Consider the following 15,482-nt stretch of genomic DNA (forward strand, 5'->3'; position numbering starts at 1 on the left):
TGTGGATGCAGACCTAGAAGTCCCTCTGTAGGCCAGCATTAGCGACTTGAATATAATTTTATCATAACTACTGTATAACTTGCACATACATATCAATTTGAGAGAATTAGGAAAACTGAATCAATAAATCAATGCAATTGAGCTCTTTAATGGATTCTATGAATATGATAGGATATTAAACTTGATCATCTTTAATTTGTGAATTCTTGAAGAATTAAATCATGAAGCAGAACCTGTTGGGCAAATGTTCCCACAAATGTCAGCCAACAACGATTGTGTTGTGTCCTGACTTCTCTATAACAGCTTTGTGTTGGGAGCTCACACAAAAACACAATATATGTTAATTCCCATTAATGCTCTGCAGGTGACGAGTGAGGCCACAGTGAGGGCACTTGATGTAAGGAGACGCTCAACCAGTTAAACCTGAGGGAGCATCTCCTGAATCCATCGTAATGTGAACTGATCACAAACTACGGAGGTTTGGAGGCGTATGCAGACCAGGGGAGGAGCTGCTGATGTCACTTGTACTGATGATGACGTTAAATGAGGTTGGAACAATGCAATTATCTTCAAATAGATTGGTATGTCCTTTTATAAGACACGAACACTAATTAAGTGATTCACTTTTCCTGCTCATGCAAGTTTTGAAGAATTAGCTTCTTGACGTAAATAGCCTAGCATTTAAAATTACAATTGATTCCAAAAGACAAACATTAATGATTCCGTTTTAATTATGAAAGCAGATGTACGTCAGAACGTCCATGTAGTTTTCAGGTTGTTTTTTTCTAACTTCCTTGTTTGTTTCAAAAGAACCGTTTGAAATGTTCCGTATCTAACTTAAAAAGTAGGAAAAAAAACAAATTGCGTAACAGAAAACCTTAAATTCTTTGTATCCATGCATTATGCCACACCTCCTTTACACGTCTATTTTAAGCCATACATCCTCCGTCACAGCAAAGAGAGACGACACCTCTAACACACTTGTAAGTAGGTTACAATACTCTACATTATTCTCTATATATTAATACTCTTTACAAGTGTTTTCTATATTATTTCCTAAATAATTTTATAAAGCTAATTAGATTTTGAGATGCACTAACAGGGAGTTACAAGATTTTATTGCACCTCATGTTCTTAAGGTTAAGCAAAATCTTAATTGATGAGGAAAAGCATTCACGATTCATTATTATCAATTAGAAACATTGAAAGAGGTTATTCTGCCTCCTCCGGGTCCCACCTTCAATTACATTTCTGTGGACACATTCAAAAATGGATCCACAGAAATGCAAACATTTAACTGCTGAGTTCGTCCTTTTCAGGTCATACACTTCTGATTTATTGATTAATCAAGTCAACTCGTGTTTCTTTTATATCCCGCGTTGTGCCTCACATCATATCTTTCTTTTCTTTTTTGTGAAATATTTTGTATAATATCTTACTGGATGTTTTCATCATTTTTTTCTAAACTGGATGAAGCGGCTGTGTTAAATATGAGGGGGTAATGTGGTTGTGTTTTGACTAGATGCAACAATTACCTGCCTTAGTTTTGACACGTGTTTGTGCCTTAATATAAAATGTTCTCACTTAAAACTGCTCTGGTGGTCGGGTTTATTAAGTTCATCGATTTAACCGGGCAAAAGCTTCTGAAAAGACAAATAACACTAGACTACAGTTTCATACTGAAACAATACAAGCCAGTATTAAAACCTGAGCATCCTACTGGGATTTAGGGGACTGGAGAACTTGGGACATATGTTTACAGGGGGCAGAAATAACAGAATTGTCAATGAGATAAACCACTGACAGATGGAAAAGTTCAAATCAGGTCTGTTTTTTATGGTCTTTCCTTACTGTTCATTAATTTTTATTTATTTTGAACATAAAAAAAAAAAGAAAAAGAAATTATACAAACAAGTAGAAAAAACAAGTATTATTTACAAACTGTGATCAGGGTTTAAAAAAAGATTCAATCTACATATTCCAAAAGAAGTGAGAAGATATAGAAAAATATATATATATTATAATAATTTGACTGTAAGAATAATGCATTGGTGTGATCCAGTGGTTAAAACCACTTAAGTGTGAATATGCAGTAGACTCACAGATCAATTAATAAGGATTAACAGATCTGGTTTTCATTTGTTCCACTGCGTGACATTCTTTAGTGAACTCGTCACCTCGTGTGAGAGGCCGTGACATAATTGACACCTGGCAGAGTCTGATCCCATGACGTTTTAACCCCAGTAGCACTGACAGCAAAGATATTCTCGTTTTACTTGTTTGTTGAGTGAGGTTTTTTGGTAACTGACCTCAAAGCCGTGTCGTTATTTAAATCTCGCAAACAAATTAGCAGCTTGTCCCTGATTTATTTCATTCATCACCATTCACAAATTATTGAAAATGTCAAAAAGCACCCTCACTGGCAGTGTTTAAGATCTGAACCAAACATGTAATGGGTTCTTTCTTGGCCCATGTCCCATCCTGCTGACAAACCCCAAACTGACAGGGGCGAAACTCAATTATTATCTGCTTGGCGAAGGTAATAATCAAAGGTGACGAGCCCAAAGACGACATACCAGAGAATCCTTTTGATCTTGCTGCCAGGAAACAAAAGAGACCACAGAGAGAACAAACATTTTTCAATGATCAGTAAAGCGTAGACATTAGCCTCACAATGTCTCACAAAGAGGTCATGATAAACACTTCTTACCTTATTGTGAGCCAGTTTACACGAGGTAGGTACCACAGACAAAGCCCTTGAAACATATACAGGGGGATTGTAGCTAAATATGTAGGAGTTGATGCTCACATTAAATAAAGTTGTATGTTTCTCCACATTACAGGACACTGCAATGCAATAATGGAATAGGTGGGTAAGATGCTCATGAGCTTGTTTTGGGATTTGCTTCATATCCGGTCCAGTGGCTCCACTGATGTAGGGGGCACCAATCCTTCAGTATAGTTCTAACAGCATTTACATCGGGGAACAAGGCGTGTGGCCCGACTATGAGGTGAAGCTGAAATATCTGTTCGATCTAAAGAATTGGGTTATTCATATAAACAGATTTTATTGGGTATGGGGTGTCAGGTTTATGACTATGTTTTATTTATCATTTAACCCTTCATTGCAGGTTTGTCTTCATATTAATACGTGAAAGACAAAAGATTTGGAGGAGTCTTTGTCTGGTCTCTGGACATGGATGATTTTTATGGGAGTTTCTGTCTCCAGGGATATTACCCCCTTATCAGTCATCTGCGGAAACATCTGGACTCAGGTAAACCCAAAGCTTGTGAGGAGGAGCAACTCTCCTGTGCTGTTGAATGGTGTCAATGAAATCCCAGCAGTTCAACTCAGGCATAGTCCGGCAATGAAATAATCTGATAAAACTAAATTACAATATGTGATTCATTTCTTCCACAACAGACACAGGAGTTTCCACCACAACAGCAACTACTACTATTACTACCTCAGAGACCACAGCAAAAACTACTAAATCAAATACTACTATTGCTACTTCTACCCCGGAGACCATCACACCATCTACCACTCAAGATACCGGAGTTTTATTTTTGTTTTTAGCAGCCAAACTGTATGTATGATTATTGCAAGTAAATCATACTATCAAATGCTACCATTATAATTTACACATGAACACATCACAGAAGGAGACACATATATTTGTCCAATTGTTATTTTATTAAAATAGTCAGTTGTTTACAGGGAAATCTAAATTATTGTAAAATCGTACATCTCGGCTCTAAAATGCAGAATCGTGTTGTGTTTGAGATCCAGTGACAAAAGGAGTAAAGTCGGTCAGCAGAGTGTTTTTGCATCTGTTTGATTTGTTGCTGACGCCGTCAGTTCCTCAGAGTTCATGGACAGAACTGTGAGGCTCAGGGAGATTCTGAATGTCACAGTTTTGAATCAGACTAAAGTAAAACGTGACGTACTCCTCGTAGTTCTTTATGGAAATCCTTTCGTTGATGCCATGGAGTCTAAGAAACAGAAAAACAGTTTTGCTGGGTCCTCTCTTTATTCATTTTCAGTGTTAGACAAACAAGATTCTTACCTCTGGGTGTCACCTGGTTTTAACCAGAGAGGTATAAAGCGATAAATATCCTTGGTCAGGTCCTTGAAGTGTCGACTGTCTGTGTTCGCAGTACACATACCTGCAAATTCAAACATGATATCAAAAAGATCCTATAGTTTAAATAATAACACCTAAATAAACCATTCTTATGCCATAAAATCTATCATGACTCTACCTGGAGCAACTGTAACTGTTGGAAAGACGTCCAACACAGTTTTCTTAATGATCTGAAAGCCAAAGGACTTTTCATCCGAAGAGCTGACGGGCTCAGGGTCAAACCCATTAATGAGCTCTATCTTCACACGCGGGTCACCCACTGTGGAATGAAGGTGTCCAGTTGGAGAGGAATTCAAGAAAAAAGACAGAAAATGCGAAACAACTACAACTACTACAACCACAGCTCCCACCACCACAACAACAACTCCTACTACCACAACTCCTACTACTATAAATTGTGGTAAAGCTGCCTGTAAAGGAGCGACAGGGAAGCTGGTCCCCAATCCCTTAGATAAAGGTTCTTTTTACAACTGTGGCCCTGTTAAAGCGCACCTCCAAAAGTGTCCAAAGGGATTGGAATTCAAGAACAGTCTCCAGAGATGCGACTATCCTTCTCCTTCTCCCACTCCCACCACAACTACTCCAACTACAATGACAACAACTCCTACTACTATAGATAGTGGTAAAGCTGCCTGTAAAGGAAAGATAGGGAAGCTGGTCCCCAATCCCTTAGACAAAGGTTCTTTTTACAACTGTGGCCCTGTTAAAGCGCACCTCCAAAAGTGTCCAAAGGGATTGGAATTCAAGAACAGTCTCCAGAGATGCGACTATCCTTCTCCTTCTCCCACTCCCACCACAACTACTCCAACTACAATGACAACAACTCCTACTACTATAGATAGTGGTAAAGCTGCATGTAAAGGAAAGATAGGGAAGCTGGTCCCCAATCCCTTAGACAAAGGTTCTTTTTACAACTGTGGCCCTGTTAAAGCGCACCTCCAAAAGTGTCCAAAGGGATTGGAATTCAAGAACAGTGTCCAGAGATGCGACTATCCTTCTCCTTCTCCCACTCCCACCACAACTACTCCAACTACAATGACAACAACTCCATCTACCACGACTACAACTCCAACAACTACTCCAGCTACCACACCAACAACTCCAACTACCACAACTCCAACTACCACAACAACAACTCCTACAACCACAACTCCTACTACTACAAATTGTGTTCAAGGTGCCTGTAATGGACAGACGACGGGGCTGTTCCCCAATCCCTCAGACAAAACTACTTATTACGACTGTTCAGTTCCAGCGCTCCTAAACTGTCCAGTTGGAGAGGAATTCAACAATAAAAACAGCAAATGCGAAACAACTACAATTACTATAACCACAACTCCCATTACCACCACAACTACTCCATCTACCACGACCACAACTACAACAACAACTCCAACTACCACAACTCCAACTACTACAACCACAGCTCCCACCACCACAACTACTCCGACTACCACGACCACAACTCCAACAACTACTCCAGCTACGACAACAACAACTCCAACTACCACAACTCCAACTACGACAACAACAACAACAACTCCAACTACCACAACTCCAACTACGACAACAACAACTCCAACTACCACAACTCCAACCACAGCTCCCGCCACCACAACTCCCACAACCACTCCCACCACAACTACTCCAACTACCACTACCACAACTCCTACTACTATAGATAGTGGTAAAGCTGCCTGTAAAGGAAAGATAGGGAAGCTGGTCCCCAATCCCTTAGACAAAGGTTCTTTTTACAACTGTGGCCCTGTTAAAGTGCACCTCCAAAAGTGTCCAAAGGGACTGGAATTCAAGAACAGTGTCCAGAGATGCGACTATCCTTAAAGAGTTGCAAGTTATATTTAAATATGTATTCTTATTAACTGAAGTAGTCACTATCACAAATTAGTATAAGTACAATTTCTTATGATCATTCAGGGGAATTCATTTAGTTGTTTGTTTTCAGCCTCACTAATCTACACATAATTTGAAAACACAATTATAGATTATAGATGAAACTACGAACATTTACAGATTTATTTCCACAATCTCCCCATCACCAATCAAATGTCCTCTAATCCATGTATGTTTAATAAAAAACATTAATTATTTTTAATTATTAACATGTCATACAAACAACTGTACTGTGTCGTTACAACTGTTGTCCTGATTCTATCCTTATATCGTACCTGTATGTATGTTTTTGGTCTCCTTTCCTTAATCATTTATCTAACTTCATTTGCTTCATTATATGGTTGATGCATACACACTGTATGTTGTGTAAGTGTATCTAACCCTATTCCATGGATATGTTCTTGTTGGTCTTTATTTAGCACTCAACTGACCAGATTTGTCTTACATGGTGAAACAATCAATATTACTAAATAAATAATTCAATCATGACTCAACTGAAAGTTTCTCACATTTTGTTTAGTTTTGTTTGAGGTTTGATTATTGGTTGGTTGTTATTTGTCTGTCAGATGCTTATGAGATAAAAGGGACCGTGGGAAAGAAGACCCTTCACTCAATTCCATTAAAATAGTGTATCCTTTTATTTATTCAATTAAAGTCTTGTTTTGTGGCGGATATATAGAAGAAACCTGAACCTAAACCTAAATTCTTCATTGTATGCTGAGATACTGAACACTCAGCTTTCACCTAAAGCAGAACTGATGACAGACAGGAATTATGCAATGTTTGGGGCAGTCCGGTAACCATCAAACTCTCACACTAAAAACACACAACAGAGCAAAACATGTAAGACATCTGTGACCCATGATAAATAATAAACCCCTACACATGTCACAGACATCATGTTAAAGCAACTACTGACAGCAGATTAATTCCCCGAGCTGCATACCCTTCAAGTTGCAGATGACAAAAGATTACAATTTAACTCGTTTTTAACAACAATTTTTATTGGGATTTTTGACATTGAGCAAATAATTCATAAGAGAAAAGGGAAAATCAGAGGAACAGGAGTAAATAAATAACAAAATAAGTAATGAATTTAATCAATTGCTAGCAAAATAGACACAAATTTTAGATCAGATAAATTCCTATTCACATGTATAAAACAGCAGAGCCTGAAGGTGCAGAACTCAGCACTAGTTACACATTTCGGACAATACTACGGTGAACTGTGAATTCACGTCAGATATGATGTGAGAGAGCTGAGGAACGTATCCAGACACAATCAGAAAAAGAGAGAAAAATTTGTGGATGAAAAAATACATTTTAGGAAATGTGGGAAGAGAGGATATCGTCTTATATAGGTAGAGAGTTGGTTGGAGCTTCCAGTTTAATAATATCCCTTTACGTGCTAGAAGGGTTGCAGACTTTCTCATGATATATTCAGAGCCTGTTGGAACGGGATCTGATCCTTTTATTCCAAAGACAAGTATCCATAGGTCTCCCTATAATGACAGATAGTGCAACTGACATTGAATGCATGCACACTTTGTATTTAGTTACATTTTGCAAAGCCAACCAGTGCACCACTTTGAACTGTAAACACTTTGTTCAGGAAGATTCTTCCATGATAACTTTACCCAAATCATTTTCCCAGGCTGTTTTCATTAGGAAATACAATCTAAGGGTGAGAAAGTGTTACGGACAATAGATGTGCCTCTTTTTGTAAGGGCTGAGTACATGAGCGGCCATTTATTTTCCGATAAGGGTTCAGTACACAAAGGCAAAGAGACAAGGCAGAGGTATCAAAATCGCGAGGCTAAGGCTAGCTCGCTAAACACAAGATGTGACTAGACGTGAATACAAGGCTGGAACTCTACACACGAGACCAGTCGATCTGGCTCAGAACAGGAGGAGACGCAGACCATATATACTAACTGAAGCGGGGGTTCACTAGACGCAGGTGTAACACAATAGGGGAGGGAAGGTAATCAGTGAGACACACGAGGCCGGAGTGAGGTTACCTAAAAGACCAGAGAAAAAAGAATGAGTGTCAATGTAAAACAGGAAGTGACATATAACATGAAACAGGAAATACTGCGCACGTGTGTGTGTGTGTGTGTGTGTGTGTGTGTGTGTGTGTGTGTGTGTGTGTGTGTGTGTGTGTGTGTGTGTGTGTGTGTGTGCAGAACCATGACACTTTTAATCTGAGGATTAAACAGAAGAATCCCATAGATCCATGTCGCTGCTCAGAGTTGTGGATGCAGACCTAGAAGTCCCTCTGTAGGCCAGCATTAGCGACTTGAATATAATTTTATCATAACTACTGTATAACTTGCACATACATATCAATTTGAGAGAATTAGGAAAACTGAATCAATAAATCAATGCAATTGAGCTCTTTAATGGATTCTATGAATATGATAGGATATTAAACTTGATCATCTTTAATTTGTGAATTCTTGAAGAATTAAATCATGAAGCAGAACCTGTTGGGCAAATGTTCCCACAAATGTCAGCCAACAACGATTGTGTTGTGTCCTGACTTCTCTATAACAGCTTTGTGTTGGGAGCTCACACAAAAACACAATATTTGTTAATTCCCATTTGGCTCTGCAGGTGACGAGTGAGGCCACAGTGAGGGCACTTGATGTAAGGAGACGCTCAACCAGTTAAACCTGAGGGAGCATCTCCTGAATCCATCGTAATGTGAACTGATCACAAACTACGGAGGTTTGGAGGCGTATGCAGACCAGGGGAGGAGCTGCTGATGTCACTTGTACTGATGATGACGTTAAATGAGGTTGGAACAATGCAATTATCTTCAAATAGATTGGTATGTCCTTTTATAAGACACGAACACTAATTAAGTGATTCACTTTTCCTGCTCATGCAAGTTTTGAAGAATTAGCTTCTTGACGTAAATAGCCTAGCATTTAAAATTACAATTGATTCCAAAAGACAAACATTAATGATTCCGTTTTAATTATGAAAGCAGATGTACGTCAGAACGTCCATGTAGTTTTCAGGTTGTTTTTTTCTAACTTCCTTGTTTGTTTCAAAAGAACCGTTTGAAATGTTCCGTATCTAACTTAAAAAGTAGAAAAAAAAACAAATTGCGTAACAGAAAACCTTAAATTCTTTGTATCCATGCATTATGCCACACCTCCTTTACACGTCTATTTTAAGCCATACATCCTCCGTCACAGCAAAGAGAGACGACACCTCTAACACACTTGTAAGTAGGTTACAATACTCTACATTATTCTCTATATATTAATACTCTTTACAAGTGTTTTCTATATTATTTCCTAAATAATTTTATAAAACTAATTAGATTTTGAGATGCACTAACAGGGAGTTACAAGATTTTATTGCACCTCATGTTCTTAAGGTTAAGCAAAATCTTAATTGATGAGGAAAAGCATTCACGATTCATTATTATCAATTAGAAACATTGAAAGAGGTTATTCTGCCTCCTCCGGGTCCCACCTTCAATTACATTTCTGTGGACACATTCAAAAATGGATCCACAGAAATGCAAACATTTAACTGCTGAGTTCGTCCTTTTCAGGTCATACACTTCTGATTTATTGATTAATCAAGTCAATTCGTGTTTCTTTTATATCCCGCGTTGTGCCTCACATCATATCTTTCTTTTCTTTTTTGTGAAATATTTGTATAATATCTTACTGGATGTTTTCATCATTTTTTTTCTAAACTGGATGAAGCGGCTGTGTTAAATATGAGGGGGTAATGTGGTTGTGTTTTGACTAGATGCAACAATTACCTGCCTTAGTTTTGACACGTGTTTGTGCCTTAATATAAAATGTTCTCACTTAAAACTGCTCTGGTGGTCGGGTTTATTAAGTTCATCGATTTAACCGGGCAAAAGCTTCTGAAAAAACAAATAACACTAGACTACAGTTTCATACTGAAACAATACAAGCCAGTATTAAAACCTGAGCATCCTACTGGGATTTAGGGGACTGGAGAACTTGGGACATATGTTTACAGGGGGCAGAAATAACAGAATTGTCAATGAGATAAACCACTGACAGATGGAAAAGTTCAAATCAGGTCTGTTTTTTATGGTCTTTCCTTACTGTTCATTAATTTTTATTTATTTTGAACATAAAAAAAAAAAGAAAAAGAAATTATACAAACAAGTAGAAAAAACAGTGAGGTTTTTTGGTAACTGACCTCAAAGCCGTGTCGTTATTTAAATCTCGCAAACAAATTAGCAGCTTGTCCCTGATTTATTTCATTCATCACCATTCACAAATTATTGAAAATGTCAAAAAGCACCCTCACTGGCAGTGTTTAAGATCTGAACCAAACATGTAATGGGTTCTTTCTTGGCCCATGTCCCATCCTGCTGACAAACCCCAAACTGACAGGGGCGAAACTCAATTATTATCTGCTTGGCGAAGGTAATAATCAAAGGTGACGAGCCCAAAGACGACATACCAGAGAATCCTTTTGATCTTGCTGCCAGGAAACAAAAGAGACCACAGAGAGAACAAACATTTTTCAATGATCAGTAAAGCGTAGACATTAGCCTCACAATGTCTCACAAAGAGGTCATGATAAACACTTCTTACCTTATTGTGAGCCAGTTTACACGAGGTAGGTACCACAGACAAAGCCCTTGAAACATATACAGGGGGATTGTGGCTAAATATGTAGGAGTTGATGCTCACATTAAATAAAGTTGTATGTTTCTCCACATTACAGGACACTGCAATGCAATAATGGAATAGGTGGGTAAGATGCTCATGAGCTTGTTTTGGGATTTGCTTCATATCCGGTCCAGTGGCTCCACTGATGTAGGGGGCACCAATCCTTCAGTATAGTTCTAACAGCATTTACATCGGGGAACAAGGCGTGTGGCCCGACTATGAGGTGAAGCTGAAATATCTGTTCGATCTAAAGAATTGGGTTATTCATATAAACAGATTTTTATTGGGTATGGGGTGTCAGGTTTATGACTATGTTTATTTATCATTTAACCCTTCATTCCAGGTTTGTCTTCATATTAATACGTGAAAGACAAAAGATTTGGAGGAGTCTTTGTCTGGTCTCTGGACATGGATGATTTTTATGGGAGTTTCTGTCTCCAGGGATATTACCCCCTTATCAGTCATCTGCGGAAACGCTGGACTCAGGTAAACCAAAGCTTGTGAGGAGGAGCAACTCTCCTGTGCTGTTGAATGGTGTCAGTGAAATCCCAGCAGTTCAACTCAGGCATAGTCCGGCAATGAAATAATCTGATAAAACTAAATTACAATATGTGATTCATTTCTTCCACAACAGACACAGGAGTTTCCACCACAACAGCAACTACTACTATTACTACTCAGAGACCACAGCAAAAACTACTAAATCAAATACTACTATTGCTACTTCTACCCCAGGAGACCATCACACCATCTACCACTCAAGATACGGAGTTTTATTTTTGTTTTTAGCAGCCAAACTGTATGTATGATTATTGCAAGTAAATCATACTATCAATGCTACCATTATAATTTACACATGAACACATCACAGAAGGAGACACATATATTTGTCCAATTGTTATTTTATTAAAATAGTCAGTTGTTTACAGGGAAATCTAAATTATTGTAAAATCGTACATCTCGGCTCCTAAAATGCAGAATCGTGTTGTGTTTGAGATCCAGTGACAAAAGGAGTAAAGTCGGTCAGCAGAGTGTTTTTGCATCTGTTTGATTTGTTGCTGACGCCGTCAGTTCCTCAGAGTTCATGGACAGAACTGTTGAGGCCTCAGGGAGATTCTGAATGTCACAGTTTTGAATCAGACTAAAGTAAACGTGACGTACTCCTCGTAGTTCTTTATGGAAATCCTTTCGTTGATGCCATGGAGTCTAAGAAACAGAAAAACAGTTTTGCTGGGTCCTCTCTTTATTTCATTTTCAGTGTTAGACAAACAAGATTCTATACCTCTGGGTGTCACCTGGTTTAACCAGAGAGGTATAAAGCGATCAAATATCCTTGGTCAGGTCCTTGAAGTGTCGACTGTCTGTGTTCGCAGTACACATACCTGCAAATTCAAACATGATATCAAAAAGATCCTATAGTTTAAATAATAACACCTAAATAAACCATTCTTATGCATAAATCTATCATGACCTCTACCTGGAGCAACTGTAACTGTGGAAAGACGTCCAACACCGTTTTCTTAATGATCTGAAAGCCAAAGGACTTTCATCGAAGAGCTGACGGGCTCAGGGTCAAAACCCATTAATGAGCTCTATCTTCACACGCGGGGTCACCCACTGTGGAATGGATATGGTCCATTGCCTGGATGAGACAGCACACATTTTTAATCCTCTCACAGTATTTCATGGAGACGTCAGGGATTCTCAGTGGAGAAGAATGACATGTTTGACTCTACCTCTTTTTAATGACTGTGCTGGGTGGATTCGCATATTGATGTAAGCTTCAGCAAGGGAGGGGATGACATTCAACTGCAAGGGAGGAGGGTGTGGTTAGCATTTTTTTATTCTGTGAATAACTTTCGAATTTATTATATTAAACTGTACCTTAACTCCCGCATTAAACATGGTGACTGCTGTGGTCGTCCTTATAAAACTGTTGGTTTCTGGTTTTCTTTCCATGAACCTGGAAGACAAGACGTTCTAATTGGATTAATTCCCAAGTCTCAGTCAGAAGAAAACCGTGCCGAATGAATTTGAGGAAGTTATCACCTGGCAACGATCGGACGAGAACAGCCACAAATTTGACAATATGAACTTCAGTGGAAACCTGAACTGAAGTCAAAGAATGAGTAACAATGGGGAGAAGATCTCAAATGCTACCAAGTTGTGATGAGAAGTTGGTTCTTCTTAACCTATGGGCCAGCTGTTCAAAGGTTCCACGTTCAGGCCCATAACCCAAACACCGTCGGGCATTGGGTTCTCCTCCAGGCTGAGGTAACAGCATGAAAGTGACAATGAAAGTCTTTTGAATGTCTTTTTCTAAATACAGTGGTAAAAAGCAGTAGGACCTGGTTAACAATAGCAGCGTTGTGTAGAGAACCCATGACCAAATTCATAAAATGTACGTCTGTGACTGTAAATAAAGATGATGAATCGAATCATTTTCATAATATCGATGTTGCTGAATTTGTTACTGCATGAAAAACCGACCAGAATACACTGTACCGTACATTCCTCTCACCTTTTGACTGCTGCAGCCAGGATCCCGATGGTGGTCTCCCTGGGAGGCATCGAGGCGTGACCAGGGACCATAGACACACTCAGCTTTACAGAGGCCATTCCCTTTTCACTTAACCCAATTCTGCAAAAGTTGTACACACACACACAGACATAAGGGTGTTTATGCAATTTAATGGAGACTTACAACTTTAAACCGTGCTTTTAACTTTTGTTGCGATGTCCAGCTTGAACCTTTTTCCTCAGCAAAATAAGCAAAGCAAATATCATGCAGAGTCGTTAATGACATCCGAGAATGGCAGGTTCTTACAGAGCGGCAGGTCCTTCGAGACCAGGGAAGACTCCATCAATTAAAGCCAGGCCCTCGTCCAGGACGAAGGACAGCTGCACACCACGCTGTTTCAGCACACGCACGATGTTCACTGCCCCATTCAAACCAAAAACCTGGAGAAAGAAATAGGGACGGACGTAGACATTGAAATATATGTTAAATGTTACATTAGTTCACATTTTCAGGATAGTGTTATGAATGTTTTAAGTACTTCTTCATCATGGCCAAGACCGATGTAAAAGCCTCTGCGTGGAGCATAGCCTTTCCTAAGCAAGTATTCCAGCGCCTCAAGTATTCCCTGGAAAACATAAAACATATTAGTGGATCCTCGCTAGCATGTGACTGTATTCCAAGTACTACTCAGATCACTCAATACATTATCTCACCATTAAAGAGCTCTTGTCGTCCATGGCTCCTCTGCCATAGATGAAGCCGTCTATCACCTCGGCGGAAAACGGTGGGGCCACCCAGTCGTCTGACTCGGAGGCAGGTACCACATCGATGTGGGCCAGCAGCAGGTAGGGCACCAGGTCAGGTTGGGATCCTTCCACCCTGAACAGGTGGCTGTAGTTCGCCACCAACTCATGATGAACCAAGCTCGAAGAGAAAACCCTTGGGAAGGCTGTCACAGAAAGAAGCGATGGAGTCTCAAGGTGGAACACTGCCCGTTTCACACATGAAGGTCAGTTCAACACTACAGCAGCTGTAGAACATCTGCTGTAGCTCTGGTTGAGCCACATTCTAATGCCAGGTGTGTACGGGACCCCTGACCCCCCCCCCCAACCCAACCCACACATCAAAAAATGTTCTAGACCCGCCCCTGCTAATTGTCCAGTTCCCAGATAAAGGTCAGTCTTTGCACCTGTCCTGTGTGTGTGTGTGTGTGTGTGTGTGTGTTGCCATAGTCACAGCCTCACTGCATCAAGTGCCAGTCATACCTTGGCAGAGGAACCTGTCAAACTTGTGTTGTGTGTGTATGTCTGTTGTGTGTGTGTGTGTGTGTGAGTCTATGTGTTGTGTTTGTTCTTTGTGTCCTTGTGTTTATGTGTTGTTTGTTTGTGTTGTGTGTCTGTGTGTGTTTGTGTCTGTGTTTGTGTGTTGTGTTTGTATGTGTGTGTGTGTGTGTGCATATCCTTGTTTATGTGTGTTGCATTGTTTTGTGTGTTGTGTATGTGTTGCGTGTTGTGTGTGAATCTCCTTGTGTTTATGTGTGTCTGTATGCGTGTTGCGTTGTGTTCTGTTGTGTTGTGTCACAGCCACACTGCATCTAGTGCCGGTCGTACCTTGGCGGAGGAACCTGTCAAAGTGAAGCAGCGCGGTGGTGTTGATGTCCTCAGCGGATGTGGACACGGTGCGGATCCGGATCGCCTCTGGGTGGAAGAGGAGGGAGGGGGGAGGGGGGGACAGCGGGCTGTTGGAGGCGGCGTCTCCACGTTTTGTCAGACGGTAACAAGTCACTCACATTTACCTCTCAGCCGCGTCAGCAGCTCCTGTCTGTGGTCGAGGTCCAACTCCAGCGAGATGTTGTCCGTCTTCTCCCAGCGCGCGAGCTGGAGTCCGTCGTGTCCGTCCAGGGTCAGCGTCCTGATTGACGCCACCGTCAGTAACAGTGACACGACGATGAGGAAGCTGCACGAGATGATCTTCACAAACTTGACGGTTTTAAACCTCGGGCCTGGTTCCGTCATTGTTTATTTGTGGCGACGGCGGAACTGGATCGGTATCAATGCGCGGACCGGGTCAAAGTCTATGGAGCAGAGCCGCCTGCAGGCCTGCAGACAAATTACAGCCTCAGAGTGTCACTCCCCCTTTTTTTTGTTATAATAATGTTCACTCCTTCAATTCCGAGCATCTACATCTTCAACATGCATGAAAATTAAAACACAAAAATATGCA

At 40.2% G+C, this 15,482-nt stretch overlaps 1 protein-coding gene across 1 annotated transcript; it reads right to left on the reverse strand.

Annotated features, from left to right (window-relative positions):
* Positions 1-3,854: 3,854 nt before the first annotated feature.
* On the reverse strand, positions 3,855-15,415 carry LOC117765215 (N-fatty-acyl-amino acid synthase/hydrolase PM20D1.2-like). The gene is given in 15 exon segments (XM_034591543.1): positions 3,855-3,996; positions 4,071-4,170; positions 4,267-4,419; positions 11,438-11,449; positions 12,475-12,547; positions 12,623-12,718; positions 12,788-12,852; positions 12,932-12,983; positions 12,986-13,007; positions 13,260-13,379; positions 13,566-13,699; positions 13,798-13,884; positions 13,973-14,208; positions 14,870-14,956; positions 15,055-15,415. Coding segments are annotated over 15 exon segments (1,587 nt in total). The 5' UTR covers positions 15,275-15,415; the 3' UTR covers positions 3,855-3,866.
* Positions 15,416-15,482: the final 67 nt, after the last annotated feature.

This window comes from Hippoglossus hippoglossus, chromosome 7 (genome assembly GCF_009819705.1).
Source record: "Hippoglossus hippoglossus isolate fHipHip1 chromosome 7, fHipHip1.pri, whole genome shotgun sequence".
Lineage (NCBI taxonomy): Eukaryota > Metazoa > Chordata > Actinopteri > Pleuronectiformes > Pleuronectidae > Hippoglossus > Hippoglossus hippoglossus.